We start from the raw sequence: 23,540 nt of genomic DNA on the forward strand, positions 1-23,540 counted from the left end.
CTAAAGATGGAGGAGGGGAGATGATCTATGCCAATTCCCTCTGCTCCTCTCAGTTTCCCAGAAATCTGCTATGGAGGGTCCCCAATCCTCCACAGCAGATTTTGGGGGCTGCTGCGGGCTGCAGGGGGTAAGGGGAATTGGCAAAAATCACTTATTTTCCTCATCCATTAGTGGACAACTGCCACAGGATCAAAAGCTCTTGCACTAGCCCTATGGCACCAAATGGGTACAACCCATTATTTCTAAATTTGCATCTATACACATGAATTAGCATATAAAATGTTTTGCAAAACCAGGCCCACTTTTATCCTCTTTTTGGGTTTATGCATTTCATCTTTTTTGGCAATGCATAAATAGCCAAAACTAAGAATAGAAAACATTAGTGAGGAATGTGGAACTAATGATGAGACAACGTGGTACAACTTCTGAAGACATTATGCTTAAGTATGTATTAACTGTATACAACTCATTACACTGTCAAACTATTTGGAGAATGGGAACTCCACAATTAAACCCTCACAAAGTGTAATATCATACACCAAGGTAGTGTCTGACTGGGTAAGGAGACACTCCATAACATAATAATTCTTTAAGATTTTATGCAGAGCACTTAAGAAAAAAATGAAAATACATTACTGTAAAACTTCATCAGGTCTATTTAGCAAGCTCTCTACATTCTTTGCCCATTTACTGTCATGTTCAAGTATCAAAGGGTAGAATCTTTGAACAGTTAAAACCAGAAGCTTGGTTTGATTTACTGAACCTCACATTAAAAGTGAATTTTAGCACTGTCTTAACTGAAAAGCAAATTTAAGTTTGGCTTCACAGACAGAAAAGAAGAAAAAGAAAAAGGGTACTACTCAAGCTCAAATGCCTTCCCTAAGGGCTTAGCACTTAGTGAAAGGCAGTAAAACAAAAATGAAAAACAGCAGAGACATGGAATGGAATGGCTATATTTCTGAAACATTTCATTTGATGCATTTAACAAAAAGTGCATTGTATTACGCTGCTGCCTACAGTGAAGCTCACTGCCTTAGATTAAAAAAAAACTTTATTAACAATCTAATAACCCCTAGGATGCCCTTAGGCACTAGATCAGCCTTTCCCAACCAGTGTGCCTCCAGATGTTATTGGACCACAATTCCCATCTTTCCTGACCATTGGCAATGCTGGCTGAGGCTGATAGGAGTTGTGGTCCAACAACATCTGGAGGCACACTGGTTGGGAAAGGCTGCATTAGATCCTGTAAACACCCATTCATGGATAGACCCCTTCACTTCAGAATATTCCATGAACACTGGCATTTTCAGAATCATTATCTTAAAATGCAATCCAATACACACTTACCTGTGAATAAGTCCCATTGAACCCAATGGAGCTTACTTCTGTGTAGACATGTATTGGATTGCAGCCTTAGACTGTAAATTTATAGAGCAGGGGCATCTTTTTATGTTAGCAGAATATGAAGGAAATAACACACAACAAATAAGGCAACAACTAAGAAATGGGACAAAATGTGCATTCTCACCCTTACTAAGAGTATATACATGTAAAAAGATTCCACATTAATAAATTTACTCTTAATTATTAGTTGCATATAAAATATTTCTCATATGTAGATCAATATATAATGAAATGTATGAATATAGCACCATCAGTATGCACTGTGCTTTGAAGAGCAACAAATGGACAAAGAAACACAACACTGTAAGACAAGAGCTTCCACTCTGATATGAAGAAGAGTCAGAGCTACCTTATTATCTTGAAGCTTTGTTCACCAAGAATGTCAGCTGTTCTTGTGGATTCTTAGGTATTACTGTTATAAGACCAAACAGAGCTGGTATCTGGGGGCAACTAATAGGTCAGCAGATAGTCAAGCAGGAGTAGGCAGTCTGTACCAGAGTAGCAAGTTGCTCAATGAAGATATAAGCCACAATCAGCAGCTTTATAGGGTTAGATGGAACCCTATTGGTTTCTTGTGTGACTTTATCTCAGCTGAGCTCAGCTGATAGCTGTAGTTCTGCCCTCTGACCATCTATAGTGGTGGTGCTGCAGCACAATGAAATAGGGCCAGTACTTCAAGTTACATGTAACAGTTTGAGAAGTATCTCTCCATGATACCTATGAATTACCAGGGTTTAAATCAGAAAATTCCATATTTTCAGGACAGGAGGAATTATAGCACAAGTTTTAATACTTGCTACAGGAACACATGATAAATGTTTGTGTACAGGCATGAACACCACAGAGTTCCACTGGTGCGACATCAACATTAAAGGGATCAACACACTGGCACAAATATTTAGGATATGGGTGTTAATCTCTGTTTCTTTGGATGCTAATTTTACTGGATCTCCAACAGAAGCTTATAAATTTTGACTAGATATATTCATAGCCCCAATATTTTCACCAGTGTCAACTTGTGTACATGTGCATATATGAAAACAAGGGCAGGGATGGGCATTTCTTAGAAGATGAGCTGGCTAGCTCTGTCCTGCTTTTTTTCCAAGAGATAGGATGAAAATCATTACTTGCAATGCTACAGATTAAGCAGACCCATATGCTTGGAGATTAGTGTGGGACAAACAACCTCCGACAGTCCTGCCACCCCTTCCTACACTTTCTTTACACTGAACTTGAGAGTAAGTATAGAAACACAAAAAGGGTCCCCCCTTTGAAGTTCTGCTGTAGTGGCTCTAACCATTTGAAAAGGTGCTTAACTCAAACCACACATTTCCACGCTCTGTCAATCACTCAAAGGATATGAAACATCATGCTTCTCCATGTGGTTACAGTCACTGTAGAGGAGGTTTTACAATAAAAACAACACAATGCCCTGCTCTACATATCACTTTAAACCATGGTTTAAATTAAATTATGGCTTAAAGTGAACAAGTAATGTGCTGATGCAAGCTGCTCAAAAGTCCCTGTGGCACTCCTCCCCTGCTCCTTTCTTCAGTGTGCTAGGGTGGAAACAAACCACAGGCTGCCTTGCCAGTACACATGGTTTGTTAGGAGAGACACAAATCACAAGCCCTGGTTTGCATAACAGCAAGTTAGCTTCTGGTTTTTTTCTTCTTTGGTGCACTGAAGAAAGGAATGGGGAGGGGCAAAGTGCAGTCTTTTGAGCAGCATGCACCAGCACACTGCTCTTTCACATTAAACCATAATTTAATTTAAACCGTGGTTTAATTAACTTGAGAATTGGACCAATGTGTGGTTCCCTTCGTTTGTTGCACTGTACATTTTAAATTCAGGTGATAATCAGCTGGCTCATAACCTGGCTTGACATTCCTCTGTACTGCTAAACATAGCAATGCCAAACTAAGATTCAAGGACAACTTTGACCCCTTTCTCCATTACTTCAATCTCCTTAGACTTACACAAGCTGAACCTCTGCATACCTCAAAAAGACCTTGATGTAATTTTCAGGCCAAATTCGTAGAACTAAAATTGTTATCATTAGCTGTAATCTAAATCTATGTACACTGTACATTTTGCTTTCTTCCTAGCAAAATAGTTTAAAATTACGCATACTGCAAATTTGACCCAGAAGGACAGCAGTCTTCATAGCCGCTTTTTAGTTATGTGAAAATGACTGCAACTTGAAATGCTGAAATGAAATTCCTATCAATAACAGACAAAATTTAATAGAAGTAAACCGGCATGTGCTCCTAGCCAAAAAGGCAAGAACAATTTATTGATAATGTGAAGCAATGCAAAGTACATGAATTGCTTCTCCTTCTGGCACAAAAATTATACATCTCTTTGACAGGCAACTTTGTGGTGATTAACATTTAGACATAAAGGTTATTTAACATTTAAGCACAAAGGTTATTTTCATAAAGATTATATGACATTATAAGGTTGTCCTTACCAGTCTTTCTGATGGAGCTGTTCCTTATAGAACAGGACATGCTTGAGCACTTCATCTATATTGGAGCAGCTGTTATGTACACAAACCCAAACAAGAAGGCTGTGCCAAAGAAATGGCTTAATTTTGAACTGCTTTTGTTCAGGATTTAATTCAACTGATGTGCCAGTACCCATGGGTGACTAAAAAAAAAAAGTTAAATCTGTTAATAAGACCTTGTGAATACCAAGTTAATTGGCAATTTTCTTTGCACAGACTTGCATCTCAATTTTTTCCATCATAATATTTGACTTGACCAGCTTTATATTTTCATGCAGAGTACATCCGATTTTGTTCTCACAATGTGTTAAAAAAAGTACTCCAGGACACAGCCAAGAGAAGAGCCACTGCTGTTGTCTTGAGTGGCTTTGTTGTATGGATCCTTGCAAACATTGTACCATGTTAAACAGCTGCATGATATAAGCCAGGCAAAACATGCTCCAGAATCCTTTGCAATATTGTGCAGGACATTTGGTTACAATTCTTCAATCATGCAGTACATTACTTTCCCTAAAGATATTGCAACCCAAGCAACTACTTGGCCTATATAAGGCGTCAAGACAACCTAGATCTATATGTTATAGTTCTAACATCACACCTTCACTTATCTTTCATTATGGCTATGATTCCCTCCTGTGCCTTTTACAAATAATGTGAGACAACGTCCTAGTTGCAAGCATTTAAGCCAAGCAGCAGAATTAGACAGTACTGATTTTACTGTCAGTCATTTCAATTATTATTTTAATAGAAAAGTGCAACACAAATAACATGAAAGAAAACTAATACAGAAAATCTGTAATCTCTTTTTCATACACAGTCACAGACCTGCTCCCAAACGTGGTCCAGCCTTGCTACCTACATTTTTCATGTGTTGGCTGGATACTGATGGGTTGTTTATATATCTTTATTTTGACATGTTTTATGCTGCTGCTCCAGAAATACTGTAGAGTAGGAATGGGAAGAACAGACTCTTTCCTCACTTCATCATGACCACATTCAACATATGGAAAAGCTGTGATTGAAAATGATGCCAGAATTCTTAATTTGGCTCATTAACTCTAAATAAGTTCTCGCTTTAAGTGAGGAGACAAGAAGGAAGAGCCTTTCTCATAACAATGATGCCTACTAGGCAACAAGATGCTTCTGAAACAATATCATGCGGGAAACAGTGCTTTTAAATTGATACAAAGGCCTCATTCTCCTGCAAAACCAAAATCCTTCCTTAAAGTGCTAGAATTTGGAAAGTTGACACATATGTCTTGTATGAAATGTTCTACCAGAGAACTAATGCTTAGCATAAAAAAGACAATCTTCTCAAACCCAGCTACATTTGAAGCTTTGGCATGTAGTCTGTCCTTATAGCAATGCCCCAAGTAAATTATAGATGATATCCACCTACACATTTCAGCTGCACATTACAGCCTCTCCTTATACGCCTATTTTTATTTTCCTTATTTCAAGAACTGCCATTCTGTGACATAGCTATGAATCTCTCCATAAAAAGTAACAGAGCAGAAAAAAAGATTTCTGAGACATTATAGAAGAGATAGCTAAAAATATCAGGGTAGTGATTCAATTACTATTAATGGAGCTTAGTCTCCATAATATATTTAATTGAGCCATGCAATAAATTATTCCTCAAGGTTTTCTAAATTGAGGAGTACATCTCTATAGAACCCTCCAGCAAACCAGGATGAGTGAAAGCTCTCTAAGAGGAGCCCTGGGTAATTTAAAACAAAATCAATTCCAGTCTTTATCCTACCCCTTGAGCTTTTCTTTCTGGCTCACGCTCAAAATATGCAGGAAAGTTGCTACAGCCCTCGAGCTGCATTAACTTAAGCACAGTGGGGCTAAGAGAAGACTCAAGGGGCTGAGAAGCAGAGGACAGGAGAGCACAAACTGCTCCATTAGCATTCATTCTTTGCTCTCTGAATAACACCACTCCCCACCCCCACCACAATCTAGCTATCAAAGGGAAATATATAATAGGGCAGAGGCTAGGGCAGGATGGCCTTTACAATGGACAAGCTATCTACAATGCCTGTATTGATTAAGCAGAGGATTCTTGTTCAAGGCCCAATATACCTGTGTATATGTATTTTCAGGAGGCCTTCACAAAGTGTTTTATATAAAATTATTAAAATAAGTATCATTTATAAGATAAAACATAAAAAACAACTGTTTGTCATTGAAGAAGCTGTATCTGCCTCTGCTCCCCTTCCCTCAGGGTAAGATGGTTCTTTAGAGGTTCCTCTGGTGGCAGCTTAGGGGAAGAGCTATCACTGAGAGCAGCTCACCAAGCTGTTTCCCTCTGATTGATCTGCCCGCTCCTCATTTTCCTTTCCCATTTTCTCTCTGTACTCATGTGTGTGCTCCCAGAAAATTGGAACTGATCTATACAATATCATCATTATATACTGGAGGGGGGCCTCCATATTAAGGTTGTTATACAAGTGCTGGTCATTTTGGATGTGTTAAGTGAAAATATGACACCTTAACCACCCTTTCCATTCTTTATCAGTTTTGTTCTAATTTTGAAAGGATGATGGTAAAAATCTAAAATGGGTATCACCAACGTGATGCTCATGGGTGCCATGTCACCCTTGAGAACTTCCCCTGGTGCCCCCAAAGCCTCTGTTCCCTCCCCCCATGCTCACAGTCCCTTGGTCATGAGGTTGTGAGAGTGGTTATTCTTCCTCCCTTGAAAAGTACATAGAGCTGAAGTAGGAAGAGTGATCCTCTTCAGCTCTATGTGCTTTTCAAGGTTCAGATTAATTCTACTGGGTCCAACTGTTACCCAAATCTACTGGAAAAGCAATATGTGTTTATGTGCACACTTTCTCTCTTTCCATCTCTCAGAGGAGGGAGTCTGATCTAAGGAAAGGAGGTGGCACCCACGGCATTCCCACAAAAATTCCAAAGTGCCCACAGGTCAAAAAAGGTTGGCAACCCATTATCTAAAATTTGGATAGAGACTGTTACTGAAGAACTCAGAGTAATTCTGATTCTTTGTAGTTCAGTTAGAAACAGAGACATGTAGGTCAGCTCTTACACATCATTAGGGCCTCTATGCAATTAAGATAGCAATACTATCCATATTTATCAGGAAGTAAGCCCCATTGGACTCAATGGGGCTTACTTCTGAGACATACATAGGATTGTATGTTAATAAAGAGACAGAGAAGTTGGTTATTTAAGAGAGAATATAATAGTTCCTTAGAAAGTCAAAACAACCACAGAGTTAAACACATAATTTGGTAAGTTTTGATTATATAAATGATAGGTTATAGTAGACTGAACATCTATCAAAAGCACAGTCAGCCTAGTGTGAAGAAGCACTTCAGAGCATTGCATACCACGGCATTGCAGCAAATATTAGATAAGGAGCACCAGCACATAATTCATTGGCAAAAATTCACTCACTGCCACTGCAGAGCAATTGGGAAGGCAGGACAAAATATCCCTTAACTGCAACCATGCAGAGAAGCTGAGGACAACTCAGCTATCACTGTTCAAGTGCTGGACAGCAAACTCTGCTGACATCAATAGCTGAGCCACAGCAGCAGTGTCTGCTAGTAAACCATCTCATTGGCCACTGGTGGTCAGGAGTGGTAATTTTTTTGGATAAATTATTCAGCTGGTTTTTTGCCTGAGACTCAGACTTCATCTGAGTCCAAACCTTGCAGTGTACAGTGGAAGACTCTGATGACAATGAAGTCATTGTCTGCTTCCTCAGAGGAAGAACCAGCAGTATCTTCTTTGGGATCCTCCCAGCTAGAAGACATAGCCTTGGCATCATCTTCTTACTCAGAGGATGAGTCTTCTCCAGTGTCTGTCTCCCCATTCTAGCAGATGTTAAATACTCCAAAATGGGACAAGGATCCTTAACCACTTAGCCAACTTCTCCACATCTGGTAAGCCTACAAGATGCTTCAGTTGGCTCTAGCAAAGAACACATCTTTCTGTGGCTGCCTCAGGACAAGAATGTTTCAGCCAGCAGGGTCCCCTTGGAGCTCTCCAAGGTTCTGTTCTGGTTTGCTCTTGGACTGACATGACACTGCCCAGGGCCGGTTCTAAAGGACAGCCAGGTGGGGCACTGGCCCAACGGCCCCTAGAGCTACAGGGGGGCCCTCAGCTGCCCCTCCACTCTCCTTCTGCGATTTGCAGCCCCCCCATGCCCCCCACCTACCTGTCTGCTGTCTTTCACCATTGTCCTTAACGAAGATGGCGGTCGCGGTTTCCCTAAGGTACTGAAGCCCCTGCTGCCATCTTAATTGATGGCAGAAATGCGCATGCATAGCATGCACACTTGCGATCAACAAAGATGGCGGCAGAGGCATCATCCCCTTAGGGAAACCATGGCCACCATCTTCGTTATGGGCAATGGTAAAAGACAGTAGACAGGTAGGTAGGGGGGGCGCGTGCATGCATGCGTGTGTGTGTATGTGTGTGCATGCGTGTGCACACACACACACACACACACACCAGGGGCCAGGACAAGCTGATGCCCAAGGGCCCCGGCATTCCTGGAGCTGGCCCTGACACTGCCAGTTTCCACTGAGAACGAAACTGGTCAGTTCATTAGCACAGTCTTCTAATCAGTGCAATATTAAAAAGAAGGGTGAGCTACTTCTTGTATTGACCATCAGCTACGATTCTGTCAGCTGTATTGAGGGCTTTTTTAAAAATTAAAAATCAGGATAAGCATAGTATTAGAGGAGCTGCATTAGGCTAAATTTAAAGGTTTCCTCCCTCCAACAGAAGGAGCTGCCTTATACTGAATCAGACCATTGGTCCACTCATCAATTATTTCCTACAACCAGGGTAGCTAAAGTGGTGCCCTCCAAATGTTATTGGTCTACATTACCCATAATCCCTGATCAATTCCCATGATCATGCGGGCTGAGGCTGATGGAATTGGAATCAACATCACATTGGAATCTGGAGGGCATTGCATTGACTACCCTGGACAAAAATGATTGTCAGCAGCTCTCCAAGGTTTCAGAAGAGTATATCTTAGGCCTGCCTGGTGATACCAAGGATTGGACCTAGGATTTGTTGCATACTGTACCACTGAGGCACAGTTTTCTGTTGGAAAAAGGAAAACATTGGATTCAACCCCTTATGACAAAGTTTGAGAATATTAAAAGCTACAGAGCTGCTTTATGGAAAACAGTCACCACAGAGTTCTAATTAATATTCCCTCTCCCAAAATAAAAGCAATGCTACCACCCCCACTTACAACAGCACATGAAGTATACCATTATATCATCAAGCGTGATTACATTGACAGAATCCTGATGGTAGGATCATGTCCTATTTCAGAAATCCATGCTTTGACTAGCATAAATGATGCTCCCTCTTGATGAACAGCTGTCAATCTGTCCAGTCAATTCAGCTTTAATCATTATCCCTGAATTACCAAGCATCCTTATTTAATAACAATATGCTATTTGATGGATCATATATAATTCAATTATATGTTACCTACTTTGTCAGGAAACACCTTATCCTGTGTTTCTTGCAAACTTGCATCTGTTGCCAGTGATGATTCAGAAAGCACTGCTGTTTCACAGATAGTTTCTCCGGCCTTCAGCATAAAATGCACCATGAAAAGGATATTTGGGTAAAGTTGGTAACAGACTTCAGAAGCTGCTAGTGCTGTGGCACACACAAAAAATTGTTACACTTGTCTTATTGTTTTACAATTTGCCCTGTTGGTTTGGGTTTTTTTTTTAATTATGGAACATTTGCCTTTACTGTTTAGCTGAAGGAGCTTCAGCAGAGCAGTTTTTCAGGGCAGATTTATAAATATTGTGTGACCCCTTGTGGTGTAATAAAATACTACAAACATGATTCTAAGGGCAAGAGCTTATGTAACCCACACACTACATATGCAGAAGTTTTCTGTGATGGCTGTATTCCTGATTAAGTGCAATTAATGAATTTACTGCTATTAAATCAATCAAAAATAAATGATGTGTCACAGCTACAAATAAGAGATCTTCCTTACAGCAAATTAGGTATATTTGCACATAATTTGGTAGAAATTCAATCAGTAAGTCAGTTGAGGTCAGAAATGTGGTACTGGTGAGCGCATATGCATCCACAGGGTCCCCTCACCCAATTGAAATTATTTATTTTTATTTTATTTAACAAAAATATATATACTGCATGAATGTAAAGACCTCTAAGCAGTTTACAAAAAACATTAAAATTACCAATAAAACAGTTAAAAGCAAGTAATTAAAATATTTAAAACAATTAAAACAGCTACTAACTAAAAAGACTAAAACAGATCAACAAATTGGGTGAACAAATTGAGGCTTAATCCAGACAAGACAGAGGTGCTCCTGGTCAGTCGTAAGGCAGATCAGGGAATAGGGATACAGCCTGTGCTGGATGGGGTTATACTCCCCCTGAAGACACAGGTTCACAGTTTGGGTGTCCTCCTGGACTCAGCTTTAAATTTGGATTCCCAGGTTTCTGCAGTGGCCAGGAGGGCTTTTGCACATTTGAGATTAGTGCGCCATCTGACACATGCCTTAGTCACATCCCGTTTAGATTACTGTAACGCGTTCTACGTGGGGCTGCCTCTGAAGACTGCTCGGAAACTTCAGCTGGTACAACGTGCTGCAGCCAGAATGTTAACTGGGGCTGATTACAGGGACCATACAACTCCCCTGTTAAAAAAGCTCCACTGGCTGCCAGTTTGTTTCCGGACACAATTCAAAGTGCTGGTGCTGACCTATAAAGCCCTACACGGCTTGGGTCCAGGCTATTTGTCAGACCAAATCGCCCTCTATGTGCCTGCCCGGGCCCTGAGATCCTCAGGAGAGGCCCTTTTTTCAATACCTTCATCCACACAAGTACAACTAGTGAGGATATGAGATAGAGCCTTCTCGGTGGCTGCCCCTAGGCTTTGGAATTCCCTCCCTAAGGAGATAAGAATGGCCTCTTCCCTGCAGTCCTTTCGTTGACAGGTAAAAACTTTCTTATTTCAGCAAGCCTTTGATTCCAAAGGCGGCTAAGGATAGGCCCAAAAGGAGGTTATATTGTTCTTGCTTGTTTACTTTTTAATTATTCTGATTTTATGAGTATAGTTTTTAATTATCAGAAACAGTTTAATGCTATTTTAGATTAGAGTTCATTTTTTAATTATATCTGTCTATATTTATTTATGTATGTATTATACGCTTTTAACTTGGTAGGTTTTAATTGTATCTGTTTTTTATCTGGAAGCCGCCGTGAGTACCAATTTGGAAAAATTGCGGGGTATAAAGTTAATAATAATAATAATATGTGTCTGGAAAAGCTTGCCTAAACAGGAAAGTTTTAAGCAGGTGTGGAAAGAAATACAGCAAAGGTGCCTGCCTGATGTCAATAGGAAGTGAGTTCCAATTAGGTTTGAAAGAAGAATCCTGTTGTAGCTAACAGATTGCAGTGTGTAGTCAAATGTGGAATGCATGTGGTGCCCGCAACAGTTTCACTATTTCAGCAATGTGCCCATGGGCCCAAAAAGGATGGCGATCCCTGCCTTAGTACAGCTTAAACAAGAGATGTCTAAAGACATCTGAAGACTGGACACACATTTGATAATTTGTTCTATAAATGTGACTGGGATTTTCTTTTTAATTATGGGTTGTTTGCAATGTAGTGCTAAAGGCATCTTTCCATCAGTGCGTGCATTTCTGCTTGCTTGACAGAGCCTCCTCCTCCTCCTCCTCCTCCTCCTCCTCCTCCTCCTCCTCCTCCTCCTCCTCCTCCTCCTCCTCCTCCTCCTCCTCCTCCTCCTCCTCCTCCTCCTCCTCCTCCTCCTCCTCCTCCTCCTCCTCCTCCTCCTCCTCCTCCTCCTCCTCCTCCTCCTCCTCCTCCTCCTCCTCCTCCTCCTCCTCCTCCTCCTCCTCCTCCTCCTCCTCCTCCTCCTCCTCCTCCTCCTCCTCCTCCTCCTCCTCCTCCTCCTCCTCCTCCTCCTCCTCCTCCTCCTCCTCCTCCTCCTCCTCCTCCTCCTCCTCCTCCTCCTCCTCCTCCTCCTCCTCCTCCTCCTCCTCCTCCTCCTCCTCCTCCTCCTCCTCCTCCTCCTCCTCCTCCTCCTCCTCCTCCTCCTCCTCCTCCTCCTCCTCCTCCTCCTCCTCCTCCTCCTCCTCCTCCTCCTCCTCCTCCTCCTCCTCCTCCTCCTCCTCCTCCTCCTCCTCCTCCTCCTCCTCCTCCTCCTCCTCCTCCTCCTCCTCCTCCTCCTCCTCCTCCTCCTCCTCCTCCTCCTCCTCCTCCTCCTCCTCCTCCTCCTCCTCCTCCTCCTCCTCCTCCTCCTCCTCCTCCTCCTCCTCCTCCTCCTCCTCCTCCTCCTCCTCCTCCTCCTCCTCCTCCTCCTCCTCCTCCTCCTCCTCCTCCTCCTCCTCCTCCTCCTCCTCCTCCTCCTCCTCCTCCTCCTCCTCCTCCTCCTCCTCCTCCTCCTCCTCCTCCTCCTCCTCCTCCTCCTCCTCCTCCTCCTATTCCAACCATCCACAGCAGATTTGGAGAGGGCACATGGGGGAAGGAGAGGAGGAAAGTACCATAGCACTAGTGGATATCCTTGTACTGACTTCTACTAGCACAATGAATTAGTTGAATACAGCCTATAATGTTATACTGGATAAACACTATAACATATGAAGTTTTCTAAACTTATACTGCTTCACCAACAATCTGCAACTGATTCCCTAGGTGTAATAATAGAACAGTGACAGCCAAAATCTGAAAGAGCTCCTCCCATCATATTACTCCCACTGAAATGAATGGGTTGGGACTCTCAGGAAAATGTTTTGAGAATCAGGTTGTTATTTCACTGCAGTTGTACAATTTCCTTCAATGTATTATTGCTGTATTCCTTAAGAATGAGAATAAGGAAGGCTCTTTTCTGAAGATCTAAGTTTGGATGCGGCAGATGAGTCATGTTTTCAAAATTGAAGGGATACAGATATAATATCAGGATTTTTTAATTGTCTGATTCTGTTTTCTTTATTCTGTATATGAATTTGTGGCCATGACAACCAATAACAGTAGCAAGACTGCAATACCTCTGCAGTCTTACCACCACAGCAACAGCCTGCTGACTCACTGCATACAGTGTACATATATGCTGAAAAACCTAATGTATGTTAAGAAGGCATTTGACATTAGGTTAGTTTGTTAGAAATACTGGCCTTATGAATGAGTGACAATTGATCTGATTTTGTCAAGTTCCCTGAGCTTCTTCTGCAGTCACACTCTGTGCATAATAACCTGCATGAGGAATCGTGATGAATCAGACTATGTATCAGAACCATGCTTAAGGGAAATCTTCAGAAAGATTTTGCAAAGCCAGATTGTCCTATTTGCTGAAGCAACCTCTCCCTACTTGAAACACATACTAAGTCATGGCAGCATGAAGTAAAGCCTTCAGGGATTATTCACATTAATTAAATTCCATTTAGAATTGATTCTATATATCTAATAATATGTTTTGAACACTTGTTAGTTTTACTTATGCTCAGGAGTCTATGAACAATGAAAAAATGGAAATGGACTGCCTTCAAGTCAATCCCGACTTATGGCAACCCTATGAATGGGGTTTTCATGGTAAGCAGTATTCAGAGGGGGGTTACCATTGCCTTCCTCTGAGGCTGAGAGGCAGTGACCTGTGCAAATGATCAATCCATTCTCAGCAAACTTGGACAGGATCCCATTTCTTACCTCCTGGATTAAAAAGCAGGGAAATTCACTAATAGGCAAAAAACCTTGAGGTTTAAGAATGTACCTATAGCCCACAGATATTTCTATCAAACTTTAAAAAGCAAGGAAATTGGGCAGCTATAGTGAATGCACCAGAGGAGCAGGAGACCTGACCTCCTCTCTGAGATATTGTACTGCCCTACAAATTGGTCAAAATACAAACACAATTTGGGTTGGTCTTTCACAGTCCAATCCACTTGCTGTGTAGCTTGGAAGCATTTGGTAACATGTGCCTCTGAGCATATGGTGAGTGGTAGCAACACCTGCAATCAGCCCAAATAATAGAAAGAAGACACATGCTGTGCTGATCTTGTTTTAGAAGGGAGGAAGCAACATTATTAAGACAGTTGATATAGTTCAGATGGTCACTTTAACTATGTCTGATTTACTTTGCAATTTTAGTGAAGTTTCCTATAGGAAATCATTTTCTTTTGTTTCTATTTCTGTGAGTATGTGAAGTACAACAACACTGCAAAATTTACACTAAAAAAACTCCAAACATAATTGTGGAATAAGTGTCTCAATTTGCACAAGATAAAACAGTGGGAGGTGAAATATATTCTAGCAAAATTCTAGGTGTGCTCTATGTTTTTAATTGACCATGCCCACCTTGCCTTAAATAAAATGGTTTAAACATAGCAGGCTCAAAACATGCATCCTATTTTTTCCAACAGGTAAGAATCATTGCTGAAGTAACAACATATTGTAATCAGTCTGACTTTACATCAAACTGCAGTTTCAGATTCAACTGTTAATGCACCCAAAATAGAAATAGAACATAACCTCCAATTTGAAACACAAAAGGCTGTCTTCACCATCATATGACATTGACCAATAAAAAGGCTTTGAAATTAATAAAAATAAATTTGACACAGATTTGTAGGATGAATAATGAGGGAAATAAAATTTTCTAGTTTAGATTCTCTGTAGAAACATTAGTAACACAGGAAAGAAGCAAAGTAAGAAGAACACCAACAAACACAAAAATATAATTCTCTATCCTTGGAGATGGCAGGTGTTGCCACCACTCACCATATGCTCAGAGGCACATGTTACCAAATTCTTGCAAGCTACAGCAAGTGGATTGGACTGTGAAAAACCAACCCAAATTGTGTTTGCATTTTGACCAATTTATAGGGCAGAACAATATTTCAGAGAGGAGGTCAAATCTCCTGCTCCCCTGGTGCATTCACTATAGCTGCCCAATTTCCCTGCTTTTAAAAGTTTGATAGAAATATCTGTGGGCTATAGCTACATTCTTAAACAGCAAGGTTTTTTGCCTGTTAGTGACTCCTCTTATGAATCAGTAACCAGTTAAGAAACAGGAAGCAGAGAGTTAGAAAAAGTGGGTCCTAGGATTGAGGTGGATAGCTCAATGAAGATGTCAACCTAGTGTGCAAAAGCTGTGAAAAAGGTGAATTCCATGCTAGGGATCACTAGAGAAGGAATTGAAAATAAAACTGCCAATATCATAATGCCATGTTAGAAATCTATGGTACGACCACACTTGGAATACTATACACAGTTTAGGTAACCTCGCCTCAAAAAGGATATTGTAGAAATGGAAAAGGTTCAGAAAGAGCAAGCAAGATGATCAAGGGGTTGGAGCACCTCCCCTGTGTAGAAAGGTTTCAAGATCTGGGGGGTTTCAGTTTAGAAAAATAAGGCAAGTAAGGGGGAGAGATAATAGTGAGGTGCACGCAATTGTGCATGGTGTGCAGAAAGTGGATAGAGAAATGTTTCCCCCCCCTCTCTCATAACATTAGAACTCAGGGCTATCCAGTGATGCTGACTGTTCAAAGATTCAGGACAGACAAAAGTTCAGTACTTCTTCACACAATGCATAGTTAAACTACAGCATTTGTTCACATAAAATGTAGTAATAGCCACCAACTTGGATTGCTTTAAAATAGAATTAGACAAATTCATGGAGGATGAGTCTATCAGTGGCTATTAGCCAAGATGGCTACGTTCTGCCTTCATTGTTGAAGGCAGTATGCCTCTGAATACCTGTTTCTGGGAATTACAAGTAGGGAGAGCGCTGTGGTACTCAGGTCCTCTTTGTGGGCTTCCCATCAGCATCTGGTTTGGCCACTGTGAAAACAGGATGGTGGTGGACTAGATGGGCCTTTTGCCTTATCCAGCCGGGCTTTTCTTCTGTTCTTAAATGCTTATTCATCCCAGCTCCTCTCTCCCAAATGGAAAATTGTCTGGAATCATACTTCTCAAGCTTTTTAAAACAGATTTTGAGAATCCTCTAATTGTCTTCCCCATTAATAGTATTCAGGAGATAACCCTCGGAGTAATAGGTGGTTTCATTTATAAGTATCTCTCTCTCTCCTGAGGAATGGAATACAATTAACATTTTCCACAAACTGTAAGCTACAAGAAAAGTATCACAGCTCCCCATCATGAACCCTGGACTAATTATGACAAATAGTTAACATGAACTTTTCTTTTGCAACATTATTCAAAGACATCATACAGTCTACTTTTAATTAAAACATCACTTTAGGAAAAAGTTTAAAAACAGCTATATAACATTGTTTTTTGCTTTAAACTAGTAATTATTGCATTGCTCCCTGATCCCAAAACAAATCCTTTGCTTAATATAATGATTCTGACAATATCAATCTTGTGTTAAAGCTATTCATGTGAGGTGTTATAGTTTTTACAGACTGAAGAGGGATTGAAAGGTAAAAGTGACACTCCAGAGCAATAAGCAGTTCTGCTTTATAAAAAAGAATTTTGCTGGCTAGAAATAAATAAATACAGTGAGCAATGGCAATGTTACTTTACAGTTAGTGTATAGTGAGCTGTGAAGCTGGGAAATAGAATTAGAGGTAAATCTGTATGTAGCCTCTCTCATCTGACATGTGTTTCCATAGCGCTGCTGGGATGGTCAGTTAAATGGGATGGCTAAACTCTTTGGATTCCAAAAATATTTTATTTATGTATTTATCTGAAATGTTTTTACCCTGCTCTTTAGCCAAAAAAGGCTCCCAGAGAAGTTCACCAAGTTCAGTAGTAAGAAAAGTCCCTGCCCTCAGGCTTACCATCTAATACATGTAAAGATAGATAATGAGAATAAAAGAATTGTCTACCTTTTAAGCCAACATGAAGCCTGGATTTGTGTTCTTCAGAAAACCCCTGGTGACCAAAGAAATGTAACAGAAGCAGCCTTAAAAAGATCAAGAATCCAAGCTGTCAAGAGAAACACAAAGCATATTCGTTGGTATCATGGCTTTTACATTCATTTGTTGGTGCCCCCTAAACTTTTTACTAATTCTACTTTTTCTACAAATTAATGGAATTTGCTTACGTTCAAGATCTAGCGGTTGCCCCTCCCTCAGATCTATGACCCGGAAAGGCAATTCGCTTTCAACACTTTCTGCTACATTTTCCCTAAGACTTTCTGTGTGGAATCTGGTAATATACTAATCCAGTTTGCTTACTCTTTGGGAATCACTGTTTTGTATAACTACCACTTCTACTAATTTAAACATTTAATTATCCAAACACTTTCTATATTTGCCAGCCTATTTGGAAAATTAGATTGTACTAAAGGTTTTTGAACTTTAGCTTTTGCTGCCTTCCTTACAAAGGGAAGTGTGTACCAATGACCAGTTAGGCCTCCCCTGCATTTGTCATATGGTATCATTATGAAAAGTGAGTATTTTACACTGCATGCTTGCCAAAATGTATGAAGACAGGTAAAAATCTTCCATTTGGAGAAAGGAGGAGCAATGTTATTCTTGGTTGCTATCAATTCTGTTTGAAGAGATGGGAAGTGAAAATAAAGTGATCAGGGCTTTTAGCCCAGAGACAAGTTTTTGTTTCAGTAGAAAGGCAAGAGGTTCAGTGGAGAATCAAGTAGGGAGTGAAACTATGAGCAGTTTAGCCTGAACAACGGGTTGCTCAAACCTAGGGCCAGGTCAAAGTCAGAAGCTTTATATGGTCAGATGGAATCTTATTGACTTCTCACATCACCTGATCTCTGCTGGGCAGAAAACTACAGTACAGCTATCTGCAGTGGTGTTACTGCGTTGCAGCAGAGTTCAAGCCAGCAGTTCCCCCTACTTGCAAACTCCCATAATGGTACAGGGTGTAAGCTGGCTGGGCCCAATTGCCAGATTTCTTATAAGAGGCAAATTCAACAGTTGGATTCTTTCCACAAATGAAAGACCCCAAAATTCAGAGGAGGCTTGCTTTGGAGGAACAAGGAAGGCTATGTTCACCATTACCCCCATTGCCCTGCTACTCCAGACAGTCCCCCAACTCTCTGGCGCAGATTTTTCAGAAGGCACAAGGAGCTGAACGGAAAGGGAGAATCAGTGAAAACTGCCTCCCTGCCCACTCCCTACAAGACAAATTGAAGTCTGGATCCAACTCAGTATGTCCAATTTTTAATAGGAAAAATGCATGTTGGGGAGGGGCACTTCCTCTTTAAAAGTGACAACCAGAAAACTTAATAAGCAATCATGTTTATTATGGGAAGTGCAGTATATCTTACAGAGTAATAGGAATGCTGGATAACAGATGCAGATATAGGAATCATCCCAGAGATCTCAAATGAAATGTATACATTTTTCATTTTAAAAAAAAATACTTAGGATGCACCTGTTGCTTGAAAATCTTTTTTTTTTAAAATCTTCTACTCAGGTTTTTTTTTGTTAAAAAATATACCAGCCCAAACCAGTAGAATTGGGGAGGGGGTGTAGAATCCAATAATACCTAAGAAAGTTAATTGTCCAGCCATCATTAAAGAAAATAAAGCAGTAATCAAGACAACAGAAGTCTTGGAGAGTGCATAAGAACTTGAGGTGTCAAAATAATAGGAGTCTCCAAAATAGACAGAATACGAAACATAATTCTTTTTCTTGCATATAGGTCTGAGTGCAGTAAAATATTCAATACAAGATATTTTAACATACAGAGAGAATTTTAAAAACAACTTTAAAAATAAAAATGAACAAGAGAGCCTGCATGAAAATACTGGAGCAGGTTTGTAAACAACCATTTGTTTTTAAGTATCTCCAGAAGACTAGGCAACAATGTTCTTGAAAACTGGAAGATACAAGGTTCTCTTTTTTTCCTTTCAACAGATAGCCCACCAAACAAATTAGTAGTCTAATAACTTTTGTGGAAAGCTGACAAAGGAGAACTCATTTCATCCCACACCTCTGTAATAAATTGAGCTTCCTTCACATTCCTTGACATAGTGCTAATTTTTGTATTGAATAGTGCTGTTATGGTGATTACAACACATATTTCCTGAGCTTAATATTCAATTTCCCAGTAGCAGACAGCCACCGTTCACCTGATTTTCGACCAGTCACATCGTTGCTGCTCCCTGGAAGGTAGAGGGGAAGGTGGCAACAAGGTTGGCATGATGCAAATACATCAGTAGGAGTACTGGATTGGCTCTACCTGTACATTTGCATTGTGTCAACATCATAGTCACTTCGCTCCTCAGCCTCTATCTCCCAGTAAGCAGCGATGATGAGACTGACCAGAGATCAGGTCAGCAGTGGCACCCCACCAAACTATTTCCTATTGCAATTTTCATGGATAGGGCATGTATCTGGAAGAACCCAAAGACTGAGAGAATGTCACTGGATTTAGATTTCCACAGAAGACCTAACCTAAGCCTGCTTAGAATAGAAAATTTCCACCTCTCCTTGTTTATGATGGAACCCCTGAAAGTCCAAAGGAAGTAAAGTACATAAGAAGTTAGTTTCTTCTGGATTTTTTGGATTTTATTTTATTCTTATACACATACTGAAAGATATTTAGTTCTATAGGAATTTCCAGTTAACTGCATTTTGGGTAACTAACTAAAGAAGTAGGATATGATCCAATCCTAGACAGATACAGCTGATCATGTGCAGCAGGATCAACACAGGGTTCAATATAGACCTGTTCTTCAATGCCTGCTTGAGTAACTTATACCCAGGCATAAGAAGGATGGATGAAGATACAGAAGGCATATGCAGGCCTCTTATTCCCAGTAAGGGCCCTGGGTGTGTGCACTTGTGTATGCATGCTAGGAATGGAAGAGACTTTGGTCTTACCATGAAACAGTCTTCTACATGCATGTAAAGATTATCTCAGGTGGGACTTGAGCTCTACCTTGTGGTCAAAGGCAGAATAACCAGTACCTGATTTGCAGACTGCTCTAGCCCTCCCTTAAGTAGAGAGGACAGTTCTTCCTTGCCAAGCCAAAGAGAGAGATAAGACATAACCCGTGAAACCTGTGTTGAGTTGGGGGGCAGATAATGTGGCTATGTTGAGAAAACATTTCATGAATGGGTGCGATCCCAAAGGCATTTTCGTAGTCTTGGAGAGAATCAATGACAAGGCTGAGGCTTGATGCTTTAAGGTGTTTGGCCAAAGTCCCAAATGAATGCTTTTTTGGAGAAAAGCCAAGACACAGAGGACAGAGTTCTGGATTGGAAAGGGTGAGGTGAACAGGAAGGCTGAAGATAAAGGAATGGGGTAGGCTGTATCAGAATGCGCTGAGAAGCGGGAGCAGGAAAACTGAGAAGAGGCGGTGCAACTTTTTTTTAAGAAGAAACAGATAGGAAGGCAAATAAGAAGAGGCTAAGAACTCACAAAAGACATGAAAGACACAGAAACACATGAAATAATACAGGCCTTAACCCTAATGATAAGGAGAGAGTGCAGATATGACCACAATGGTGAAAGGCAGAATAAAGAACTGCCCTCTCTATGTAAGGGAAGGATAGAGCAGTCTGCAAATCAAGTACTGGTTATTCTGCCTTTGACCAGAAGGTGGAGCTCAAGTCCCACCTGACATCATCTTACATGCACGGGAGAAAGATCTGTCAATTTTAGTTCTTTCTGTTTCTCATTTTTCCAATCTTAAATTCAGTTCTCCACATTACTGCAGCAATTTGCATTTTAAAAAATCTTAATGAAAATTCTCCAGCATTTTAGTGCAAATTTCTCCTAAGAAACACATTTTTGTAGGCAGTTTTGACTATTGTACACATTTCTGCAAGCCATTTCTCGTCATATAATACAGTTTTGTATGTTATTTTCACTCATATATTATTTTTAGGCACATTTTCCCCTAATGTGCATTTTTGTAAACACTGGTTGGCAAACTGCATTGCAAAATTTGAATAAGTGTGAATTTTGAAGGATGGCTGTGTTTCAATTTTCATATTGTTTTGGAAAATGCAAATTTGATAGACTTAGCTTGAACTAAATCAAACTTCTCACCCAATCCTAGTGCGTGCATGCCAAGTTAGGGAAGTAGGGAAGAGGGCTCTAGTGATACAGAGATGGCCTGTGTTCACAAAGCTTAAATAAAATAAAGTGCTCATTGCTAGAGGAAGATCAGGATTTCCATCCAAAATGTTCCTTGGATCGTCAGTGAGCAAATCTCATGGCTTACCATTCTCACAAAGTTGTAGCAGAGAAATCACTGCAATCAAGATAAAAATGTGTTTTTGATAGGACTTTATGACTCATAGGAAAAAAGTACAAGATTGAAGTTCAGGGCTACACCATTAAATAATGATGTACTAATCAGTTCTTCAATTATCTTCTAGGTCTTACTTAGCTTTCAGAAGTAAACGCTCTCATTTGGACACTCTCATTTACATGACTTCAGTTTCATGCTCTCTCTTGAATGTATAAATGTCTTGCTGCTACTTTAAGATTATGTGACCTAACATAATACGTCTAAGTTAATGACAATCCATATGAGAGAATAGAGAGGTCACATCATTTAAATAGTGAGAAGCATTTTATGCAAGATAATCACTGAAATGATTAGAAAATACAAGCTATTCGTATGCATCAAGAACAAAAAAAACCCAAAAGAACTCACAATGTTTTTTGTACGTATTTCGCAGCATCTCATTAAAGTATCGCTTGAAAACAGAAAATGTATTTCACAAAAATATTTCTTTATGCAATAACCAAAGCCAATGAATTCAGGGAAATAAAAATTCAAGATAAAATGAATTACAAAGATGATACCATAAAAGGAGAGTGCACTGTTTTTACTTGAACACGTTGGAGCAAATCATTTTCTCCAGTATAAAAGGTGGACAGCATATGCAGCTCCCATAACTCACTTCCATGGCAAAGAGTATGAGTTGGGGTCTACAAAAAACAGCTATCTGCAATTAGTATAGCATTTATAAATGGTCGTACAGAACCATGACATGCATTCTGACAAATGGAACATCTACTTTTATTTGCAGTCATGTAAATAAACAGCAATGCCATAGATTTGAAAGTGCCAGTATGGGTCTGATATAGGAAGTATGTCATTGTTGCTTCCTTATTGCTATTTTTAACCTTTCTTTACTACTTTCTGCTGTACATCCGACAAGGCCGTATATCATATTAACTGGATGGGGTTGTAGCTTAGCGGGCCTTCATAAGGAGAGCATTCCACAACTACAGTTTCACAACTGAGAAAACCCTGCCCTGGATGGCAGTATATCCAACTTTCAGAAGGAAGCAAAGAATCTCCTGGTGTAAGATCACAGTATATGGAGTTTGGAATGCAAGAGCTACAGTGCCACTGAACATTAAATACCCACATAAGGAAACAATATATATATACTGGGATATCATGAAATTGGCAATTATTCTGAAAAATACAACATACCTTGGACAACTTGATTTCACATGAGAATAGATATGGTTTCGCCACTGAATCGTAACAGAGTTTATACAAAATGGACTCTGCGATGAAAAATAAGACTGGGATATGGTCTGGAACAATAGGCGCATGGTCCAAAGAAATTAAAAGTATTTCAACAGCTTCTGAAGTAAAAAGAAAATGGAAAATAAATTCAATAAACAGCTCCCTCTGCAAAGCCTTTATTTCATACAGTACTCTCATCGCACCTGCAACACAACGCTTGCCAAGTTATGAACAAATAAAACAAGTGTTACATCAAAATTTCCCCAGATTGTTTGCCTTCTCTGATTATCACTTTGATGAAAAAGTAATTAAGGCTCATCTCTTTCATAATTTTGTTCAACAGTTGCTGAAATGTTTATGCTAGACTATGAATTAAATCCTATTGCAAAATAAAGCCATCTAAATTAATAAAATTAAACAAGCTACCAAGAATGTGCAATCTACACTAGATTGATCTATAACATTTGTTCTCCTGCTAGTTTTTGCTTGGTGCATGGTTTTGTTTTTCATATTGCTAGTTAAAAATTGAAGAGGGATATATAAAGGAGGTTTGCTGACTCCTTGTACTTTGCAATTTTAAGCCCACAATCTTTGTGGATCCTCAGTCTCCAACAAACAAAATACATGCAAACCAAATAAATCTGAATCCGATGATGTAACAATGTATCTAAATCCCTAAGAATTGGGGGTAAGGTGGAAGTCTAGAGATTCCCACTTGTGACTTCAATATCCCATGGTTACTCAGTTTTGGAGCCTTAGAATGCTTCTACATAATCTGCATCTACAATACATCTTTGTCTCATTATGAACCTATCTAGTTATAAAGATCTGCAAGAGAAGCCCTTTTGAGAATACCTCCCCCTGCAGAGGGTTGCTTAATGGGCACACATGAAAAGGCTTTCTCTGGTGCCACACCAAGATTGTGGCATGCACTCTCTTTAGAGATACAACTTATCCTTACTCTTTCTGTTATTCGTAAAAATGTCAATACACATCTTTGTAATTTGGCTTTTTAATTTTTTTTAGTAGTATTACAGTTTGTAATGTTTTTATTCCCCCTCTAGGATGAACACCTTAACGTGGTAAGGGGGTTTGAGAATGTTGATGATGTTGAATGCAATGCCTTCAGGAGTCTAGCCAAGAGGCTAGGCTCCTAGCAGAGGCACCCAAGGCGGAATAGTCAAA

General features: G+C 40.0%; 1 protein-coding gene across 2 annotated transcripts in view; it reads right to left on the reverse strand.

Annotated features, from left to right (window-relative positions):
• TMEM232 (transmembrane protein 232) overlaps window positions 1-23,540 on the reverse strand; it is a 129,595-nt gene that overhangs the window by 20,214 nt on the left and 85,841 nt on the right. For both annotated transcript variants that reach the window (XM_061623796.1, XM_061623791.1), the window contains exons 5-8: window positions 22,317-22,474; window positions 16,768-16,867; window positions 9,405-9,574; window positions 3,878-4,056 (exon numbers count right to left, since the gene is read on the reverse strand). In XM_061623796.1, the coding sequence (XP_061479780.1) occupies window positions 3,878-4,056; window positions 9,405-9,574; window positions 16,768-16,867; window positions 22,317-22,474 (607 nt within the window). The remainder of the gene's footprint in view (window positions 1-3,877; window positions 4,057-9,404; window positions 9,575-16,767; window positions 16,868-22,316; window positions 22,475-23,540) is intronic.

The sequence above is a fragment of the Rhineura floridana genome, chromosome 1, assembly GCF_030035675.1.
Source record: "Rhineura floridana isolate rRhiFlo1 chromosome 1, rRhiFlo1.hap2, whole genome shotgun sequence".
Classification (NCBI taxonomy): Eukaryota; Metazoa; Chordata; class Lepidosauria; order Squamata; family Rhineuridae; genus Rhineura; species Rhineura floridana.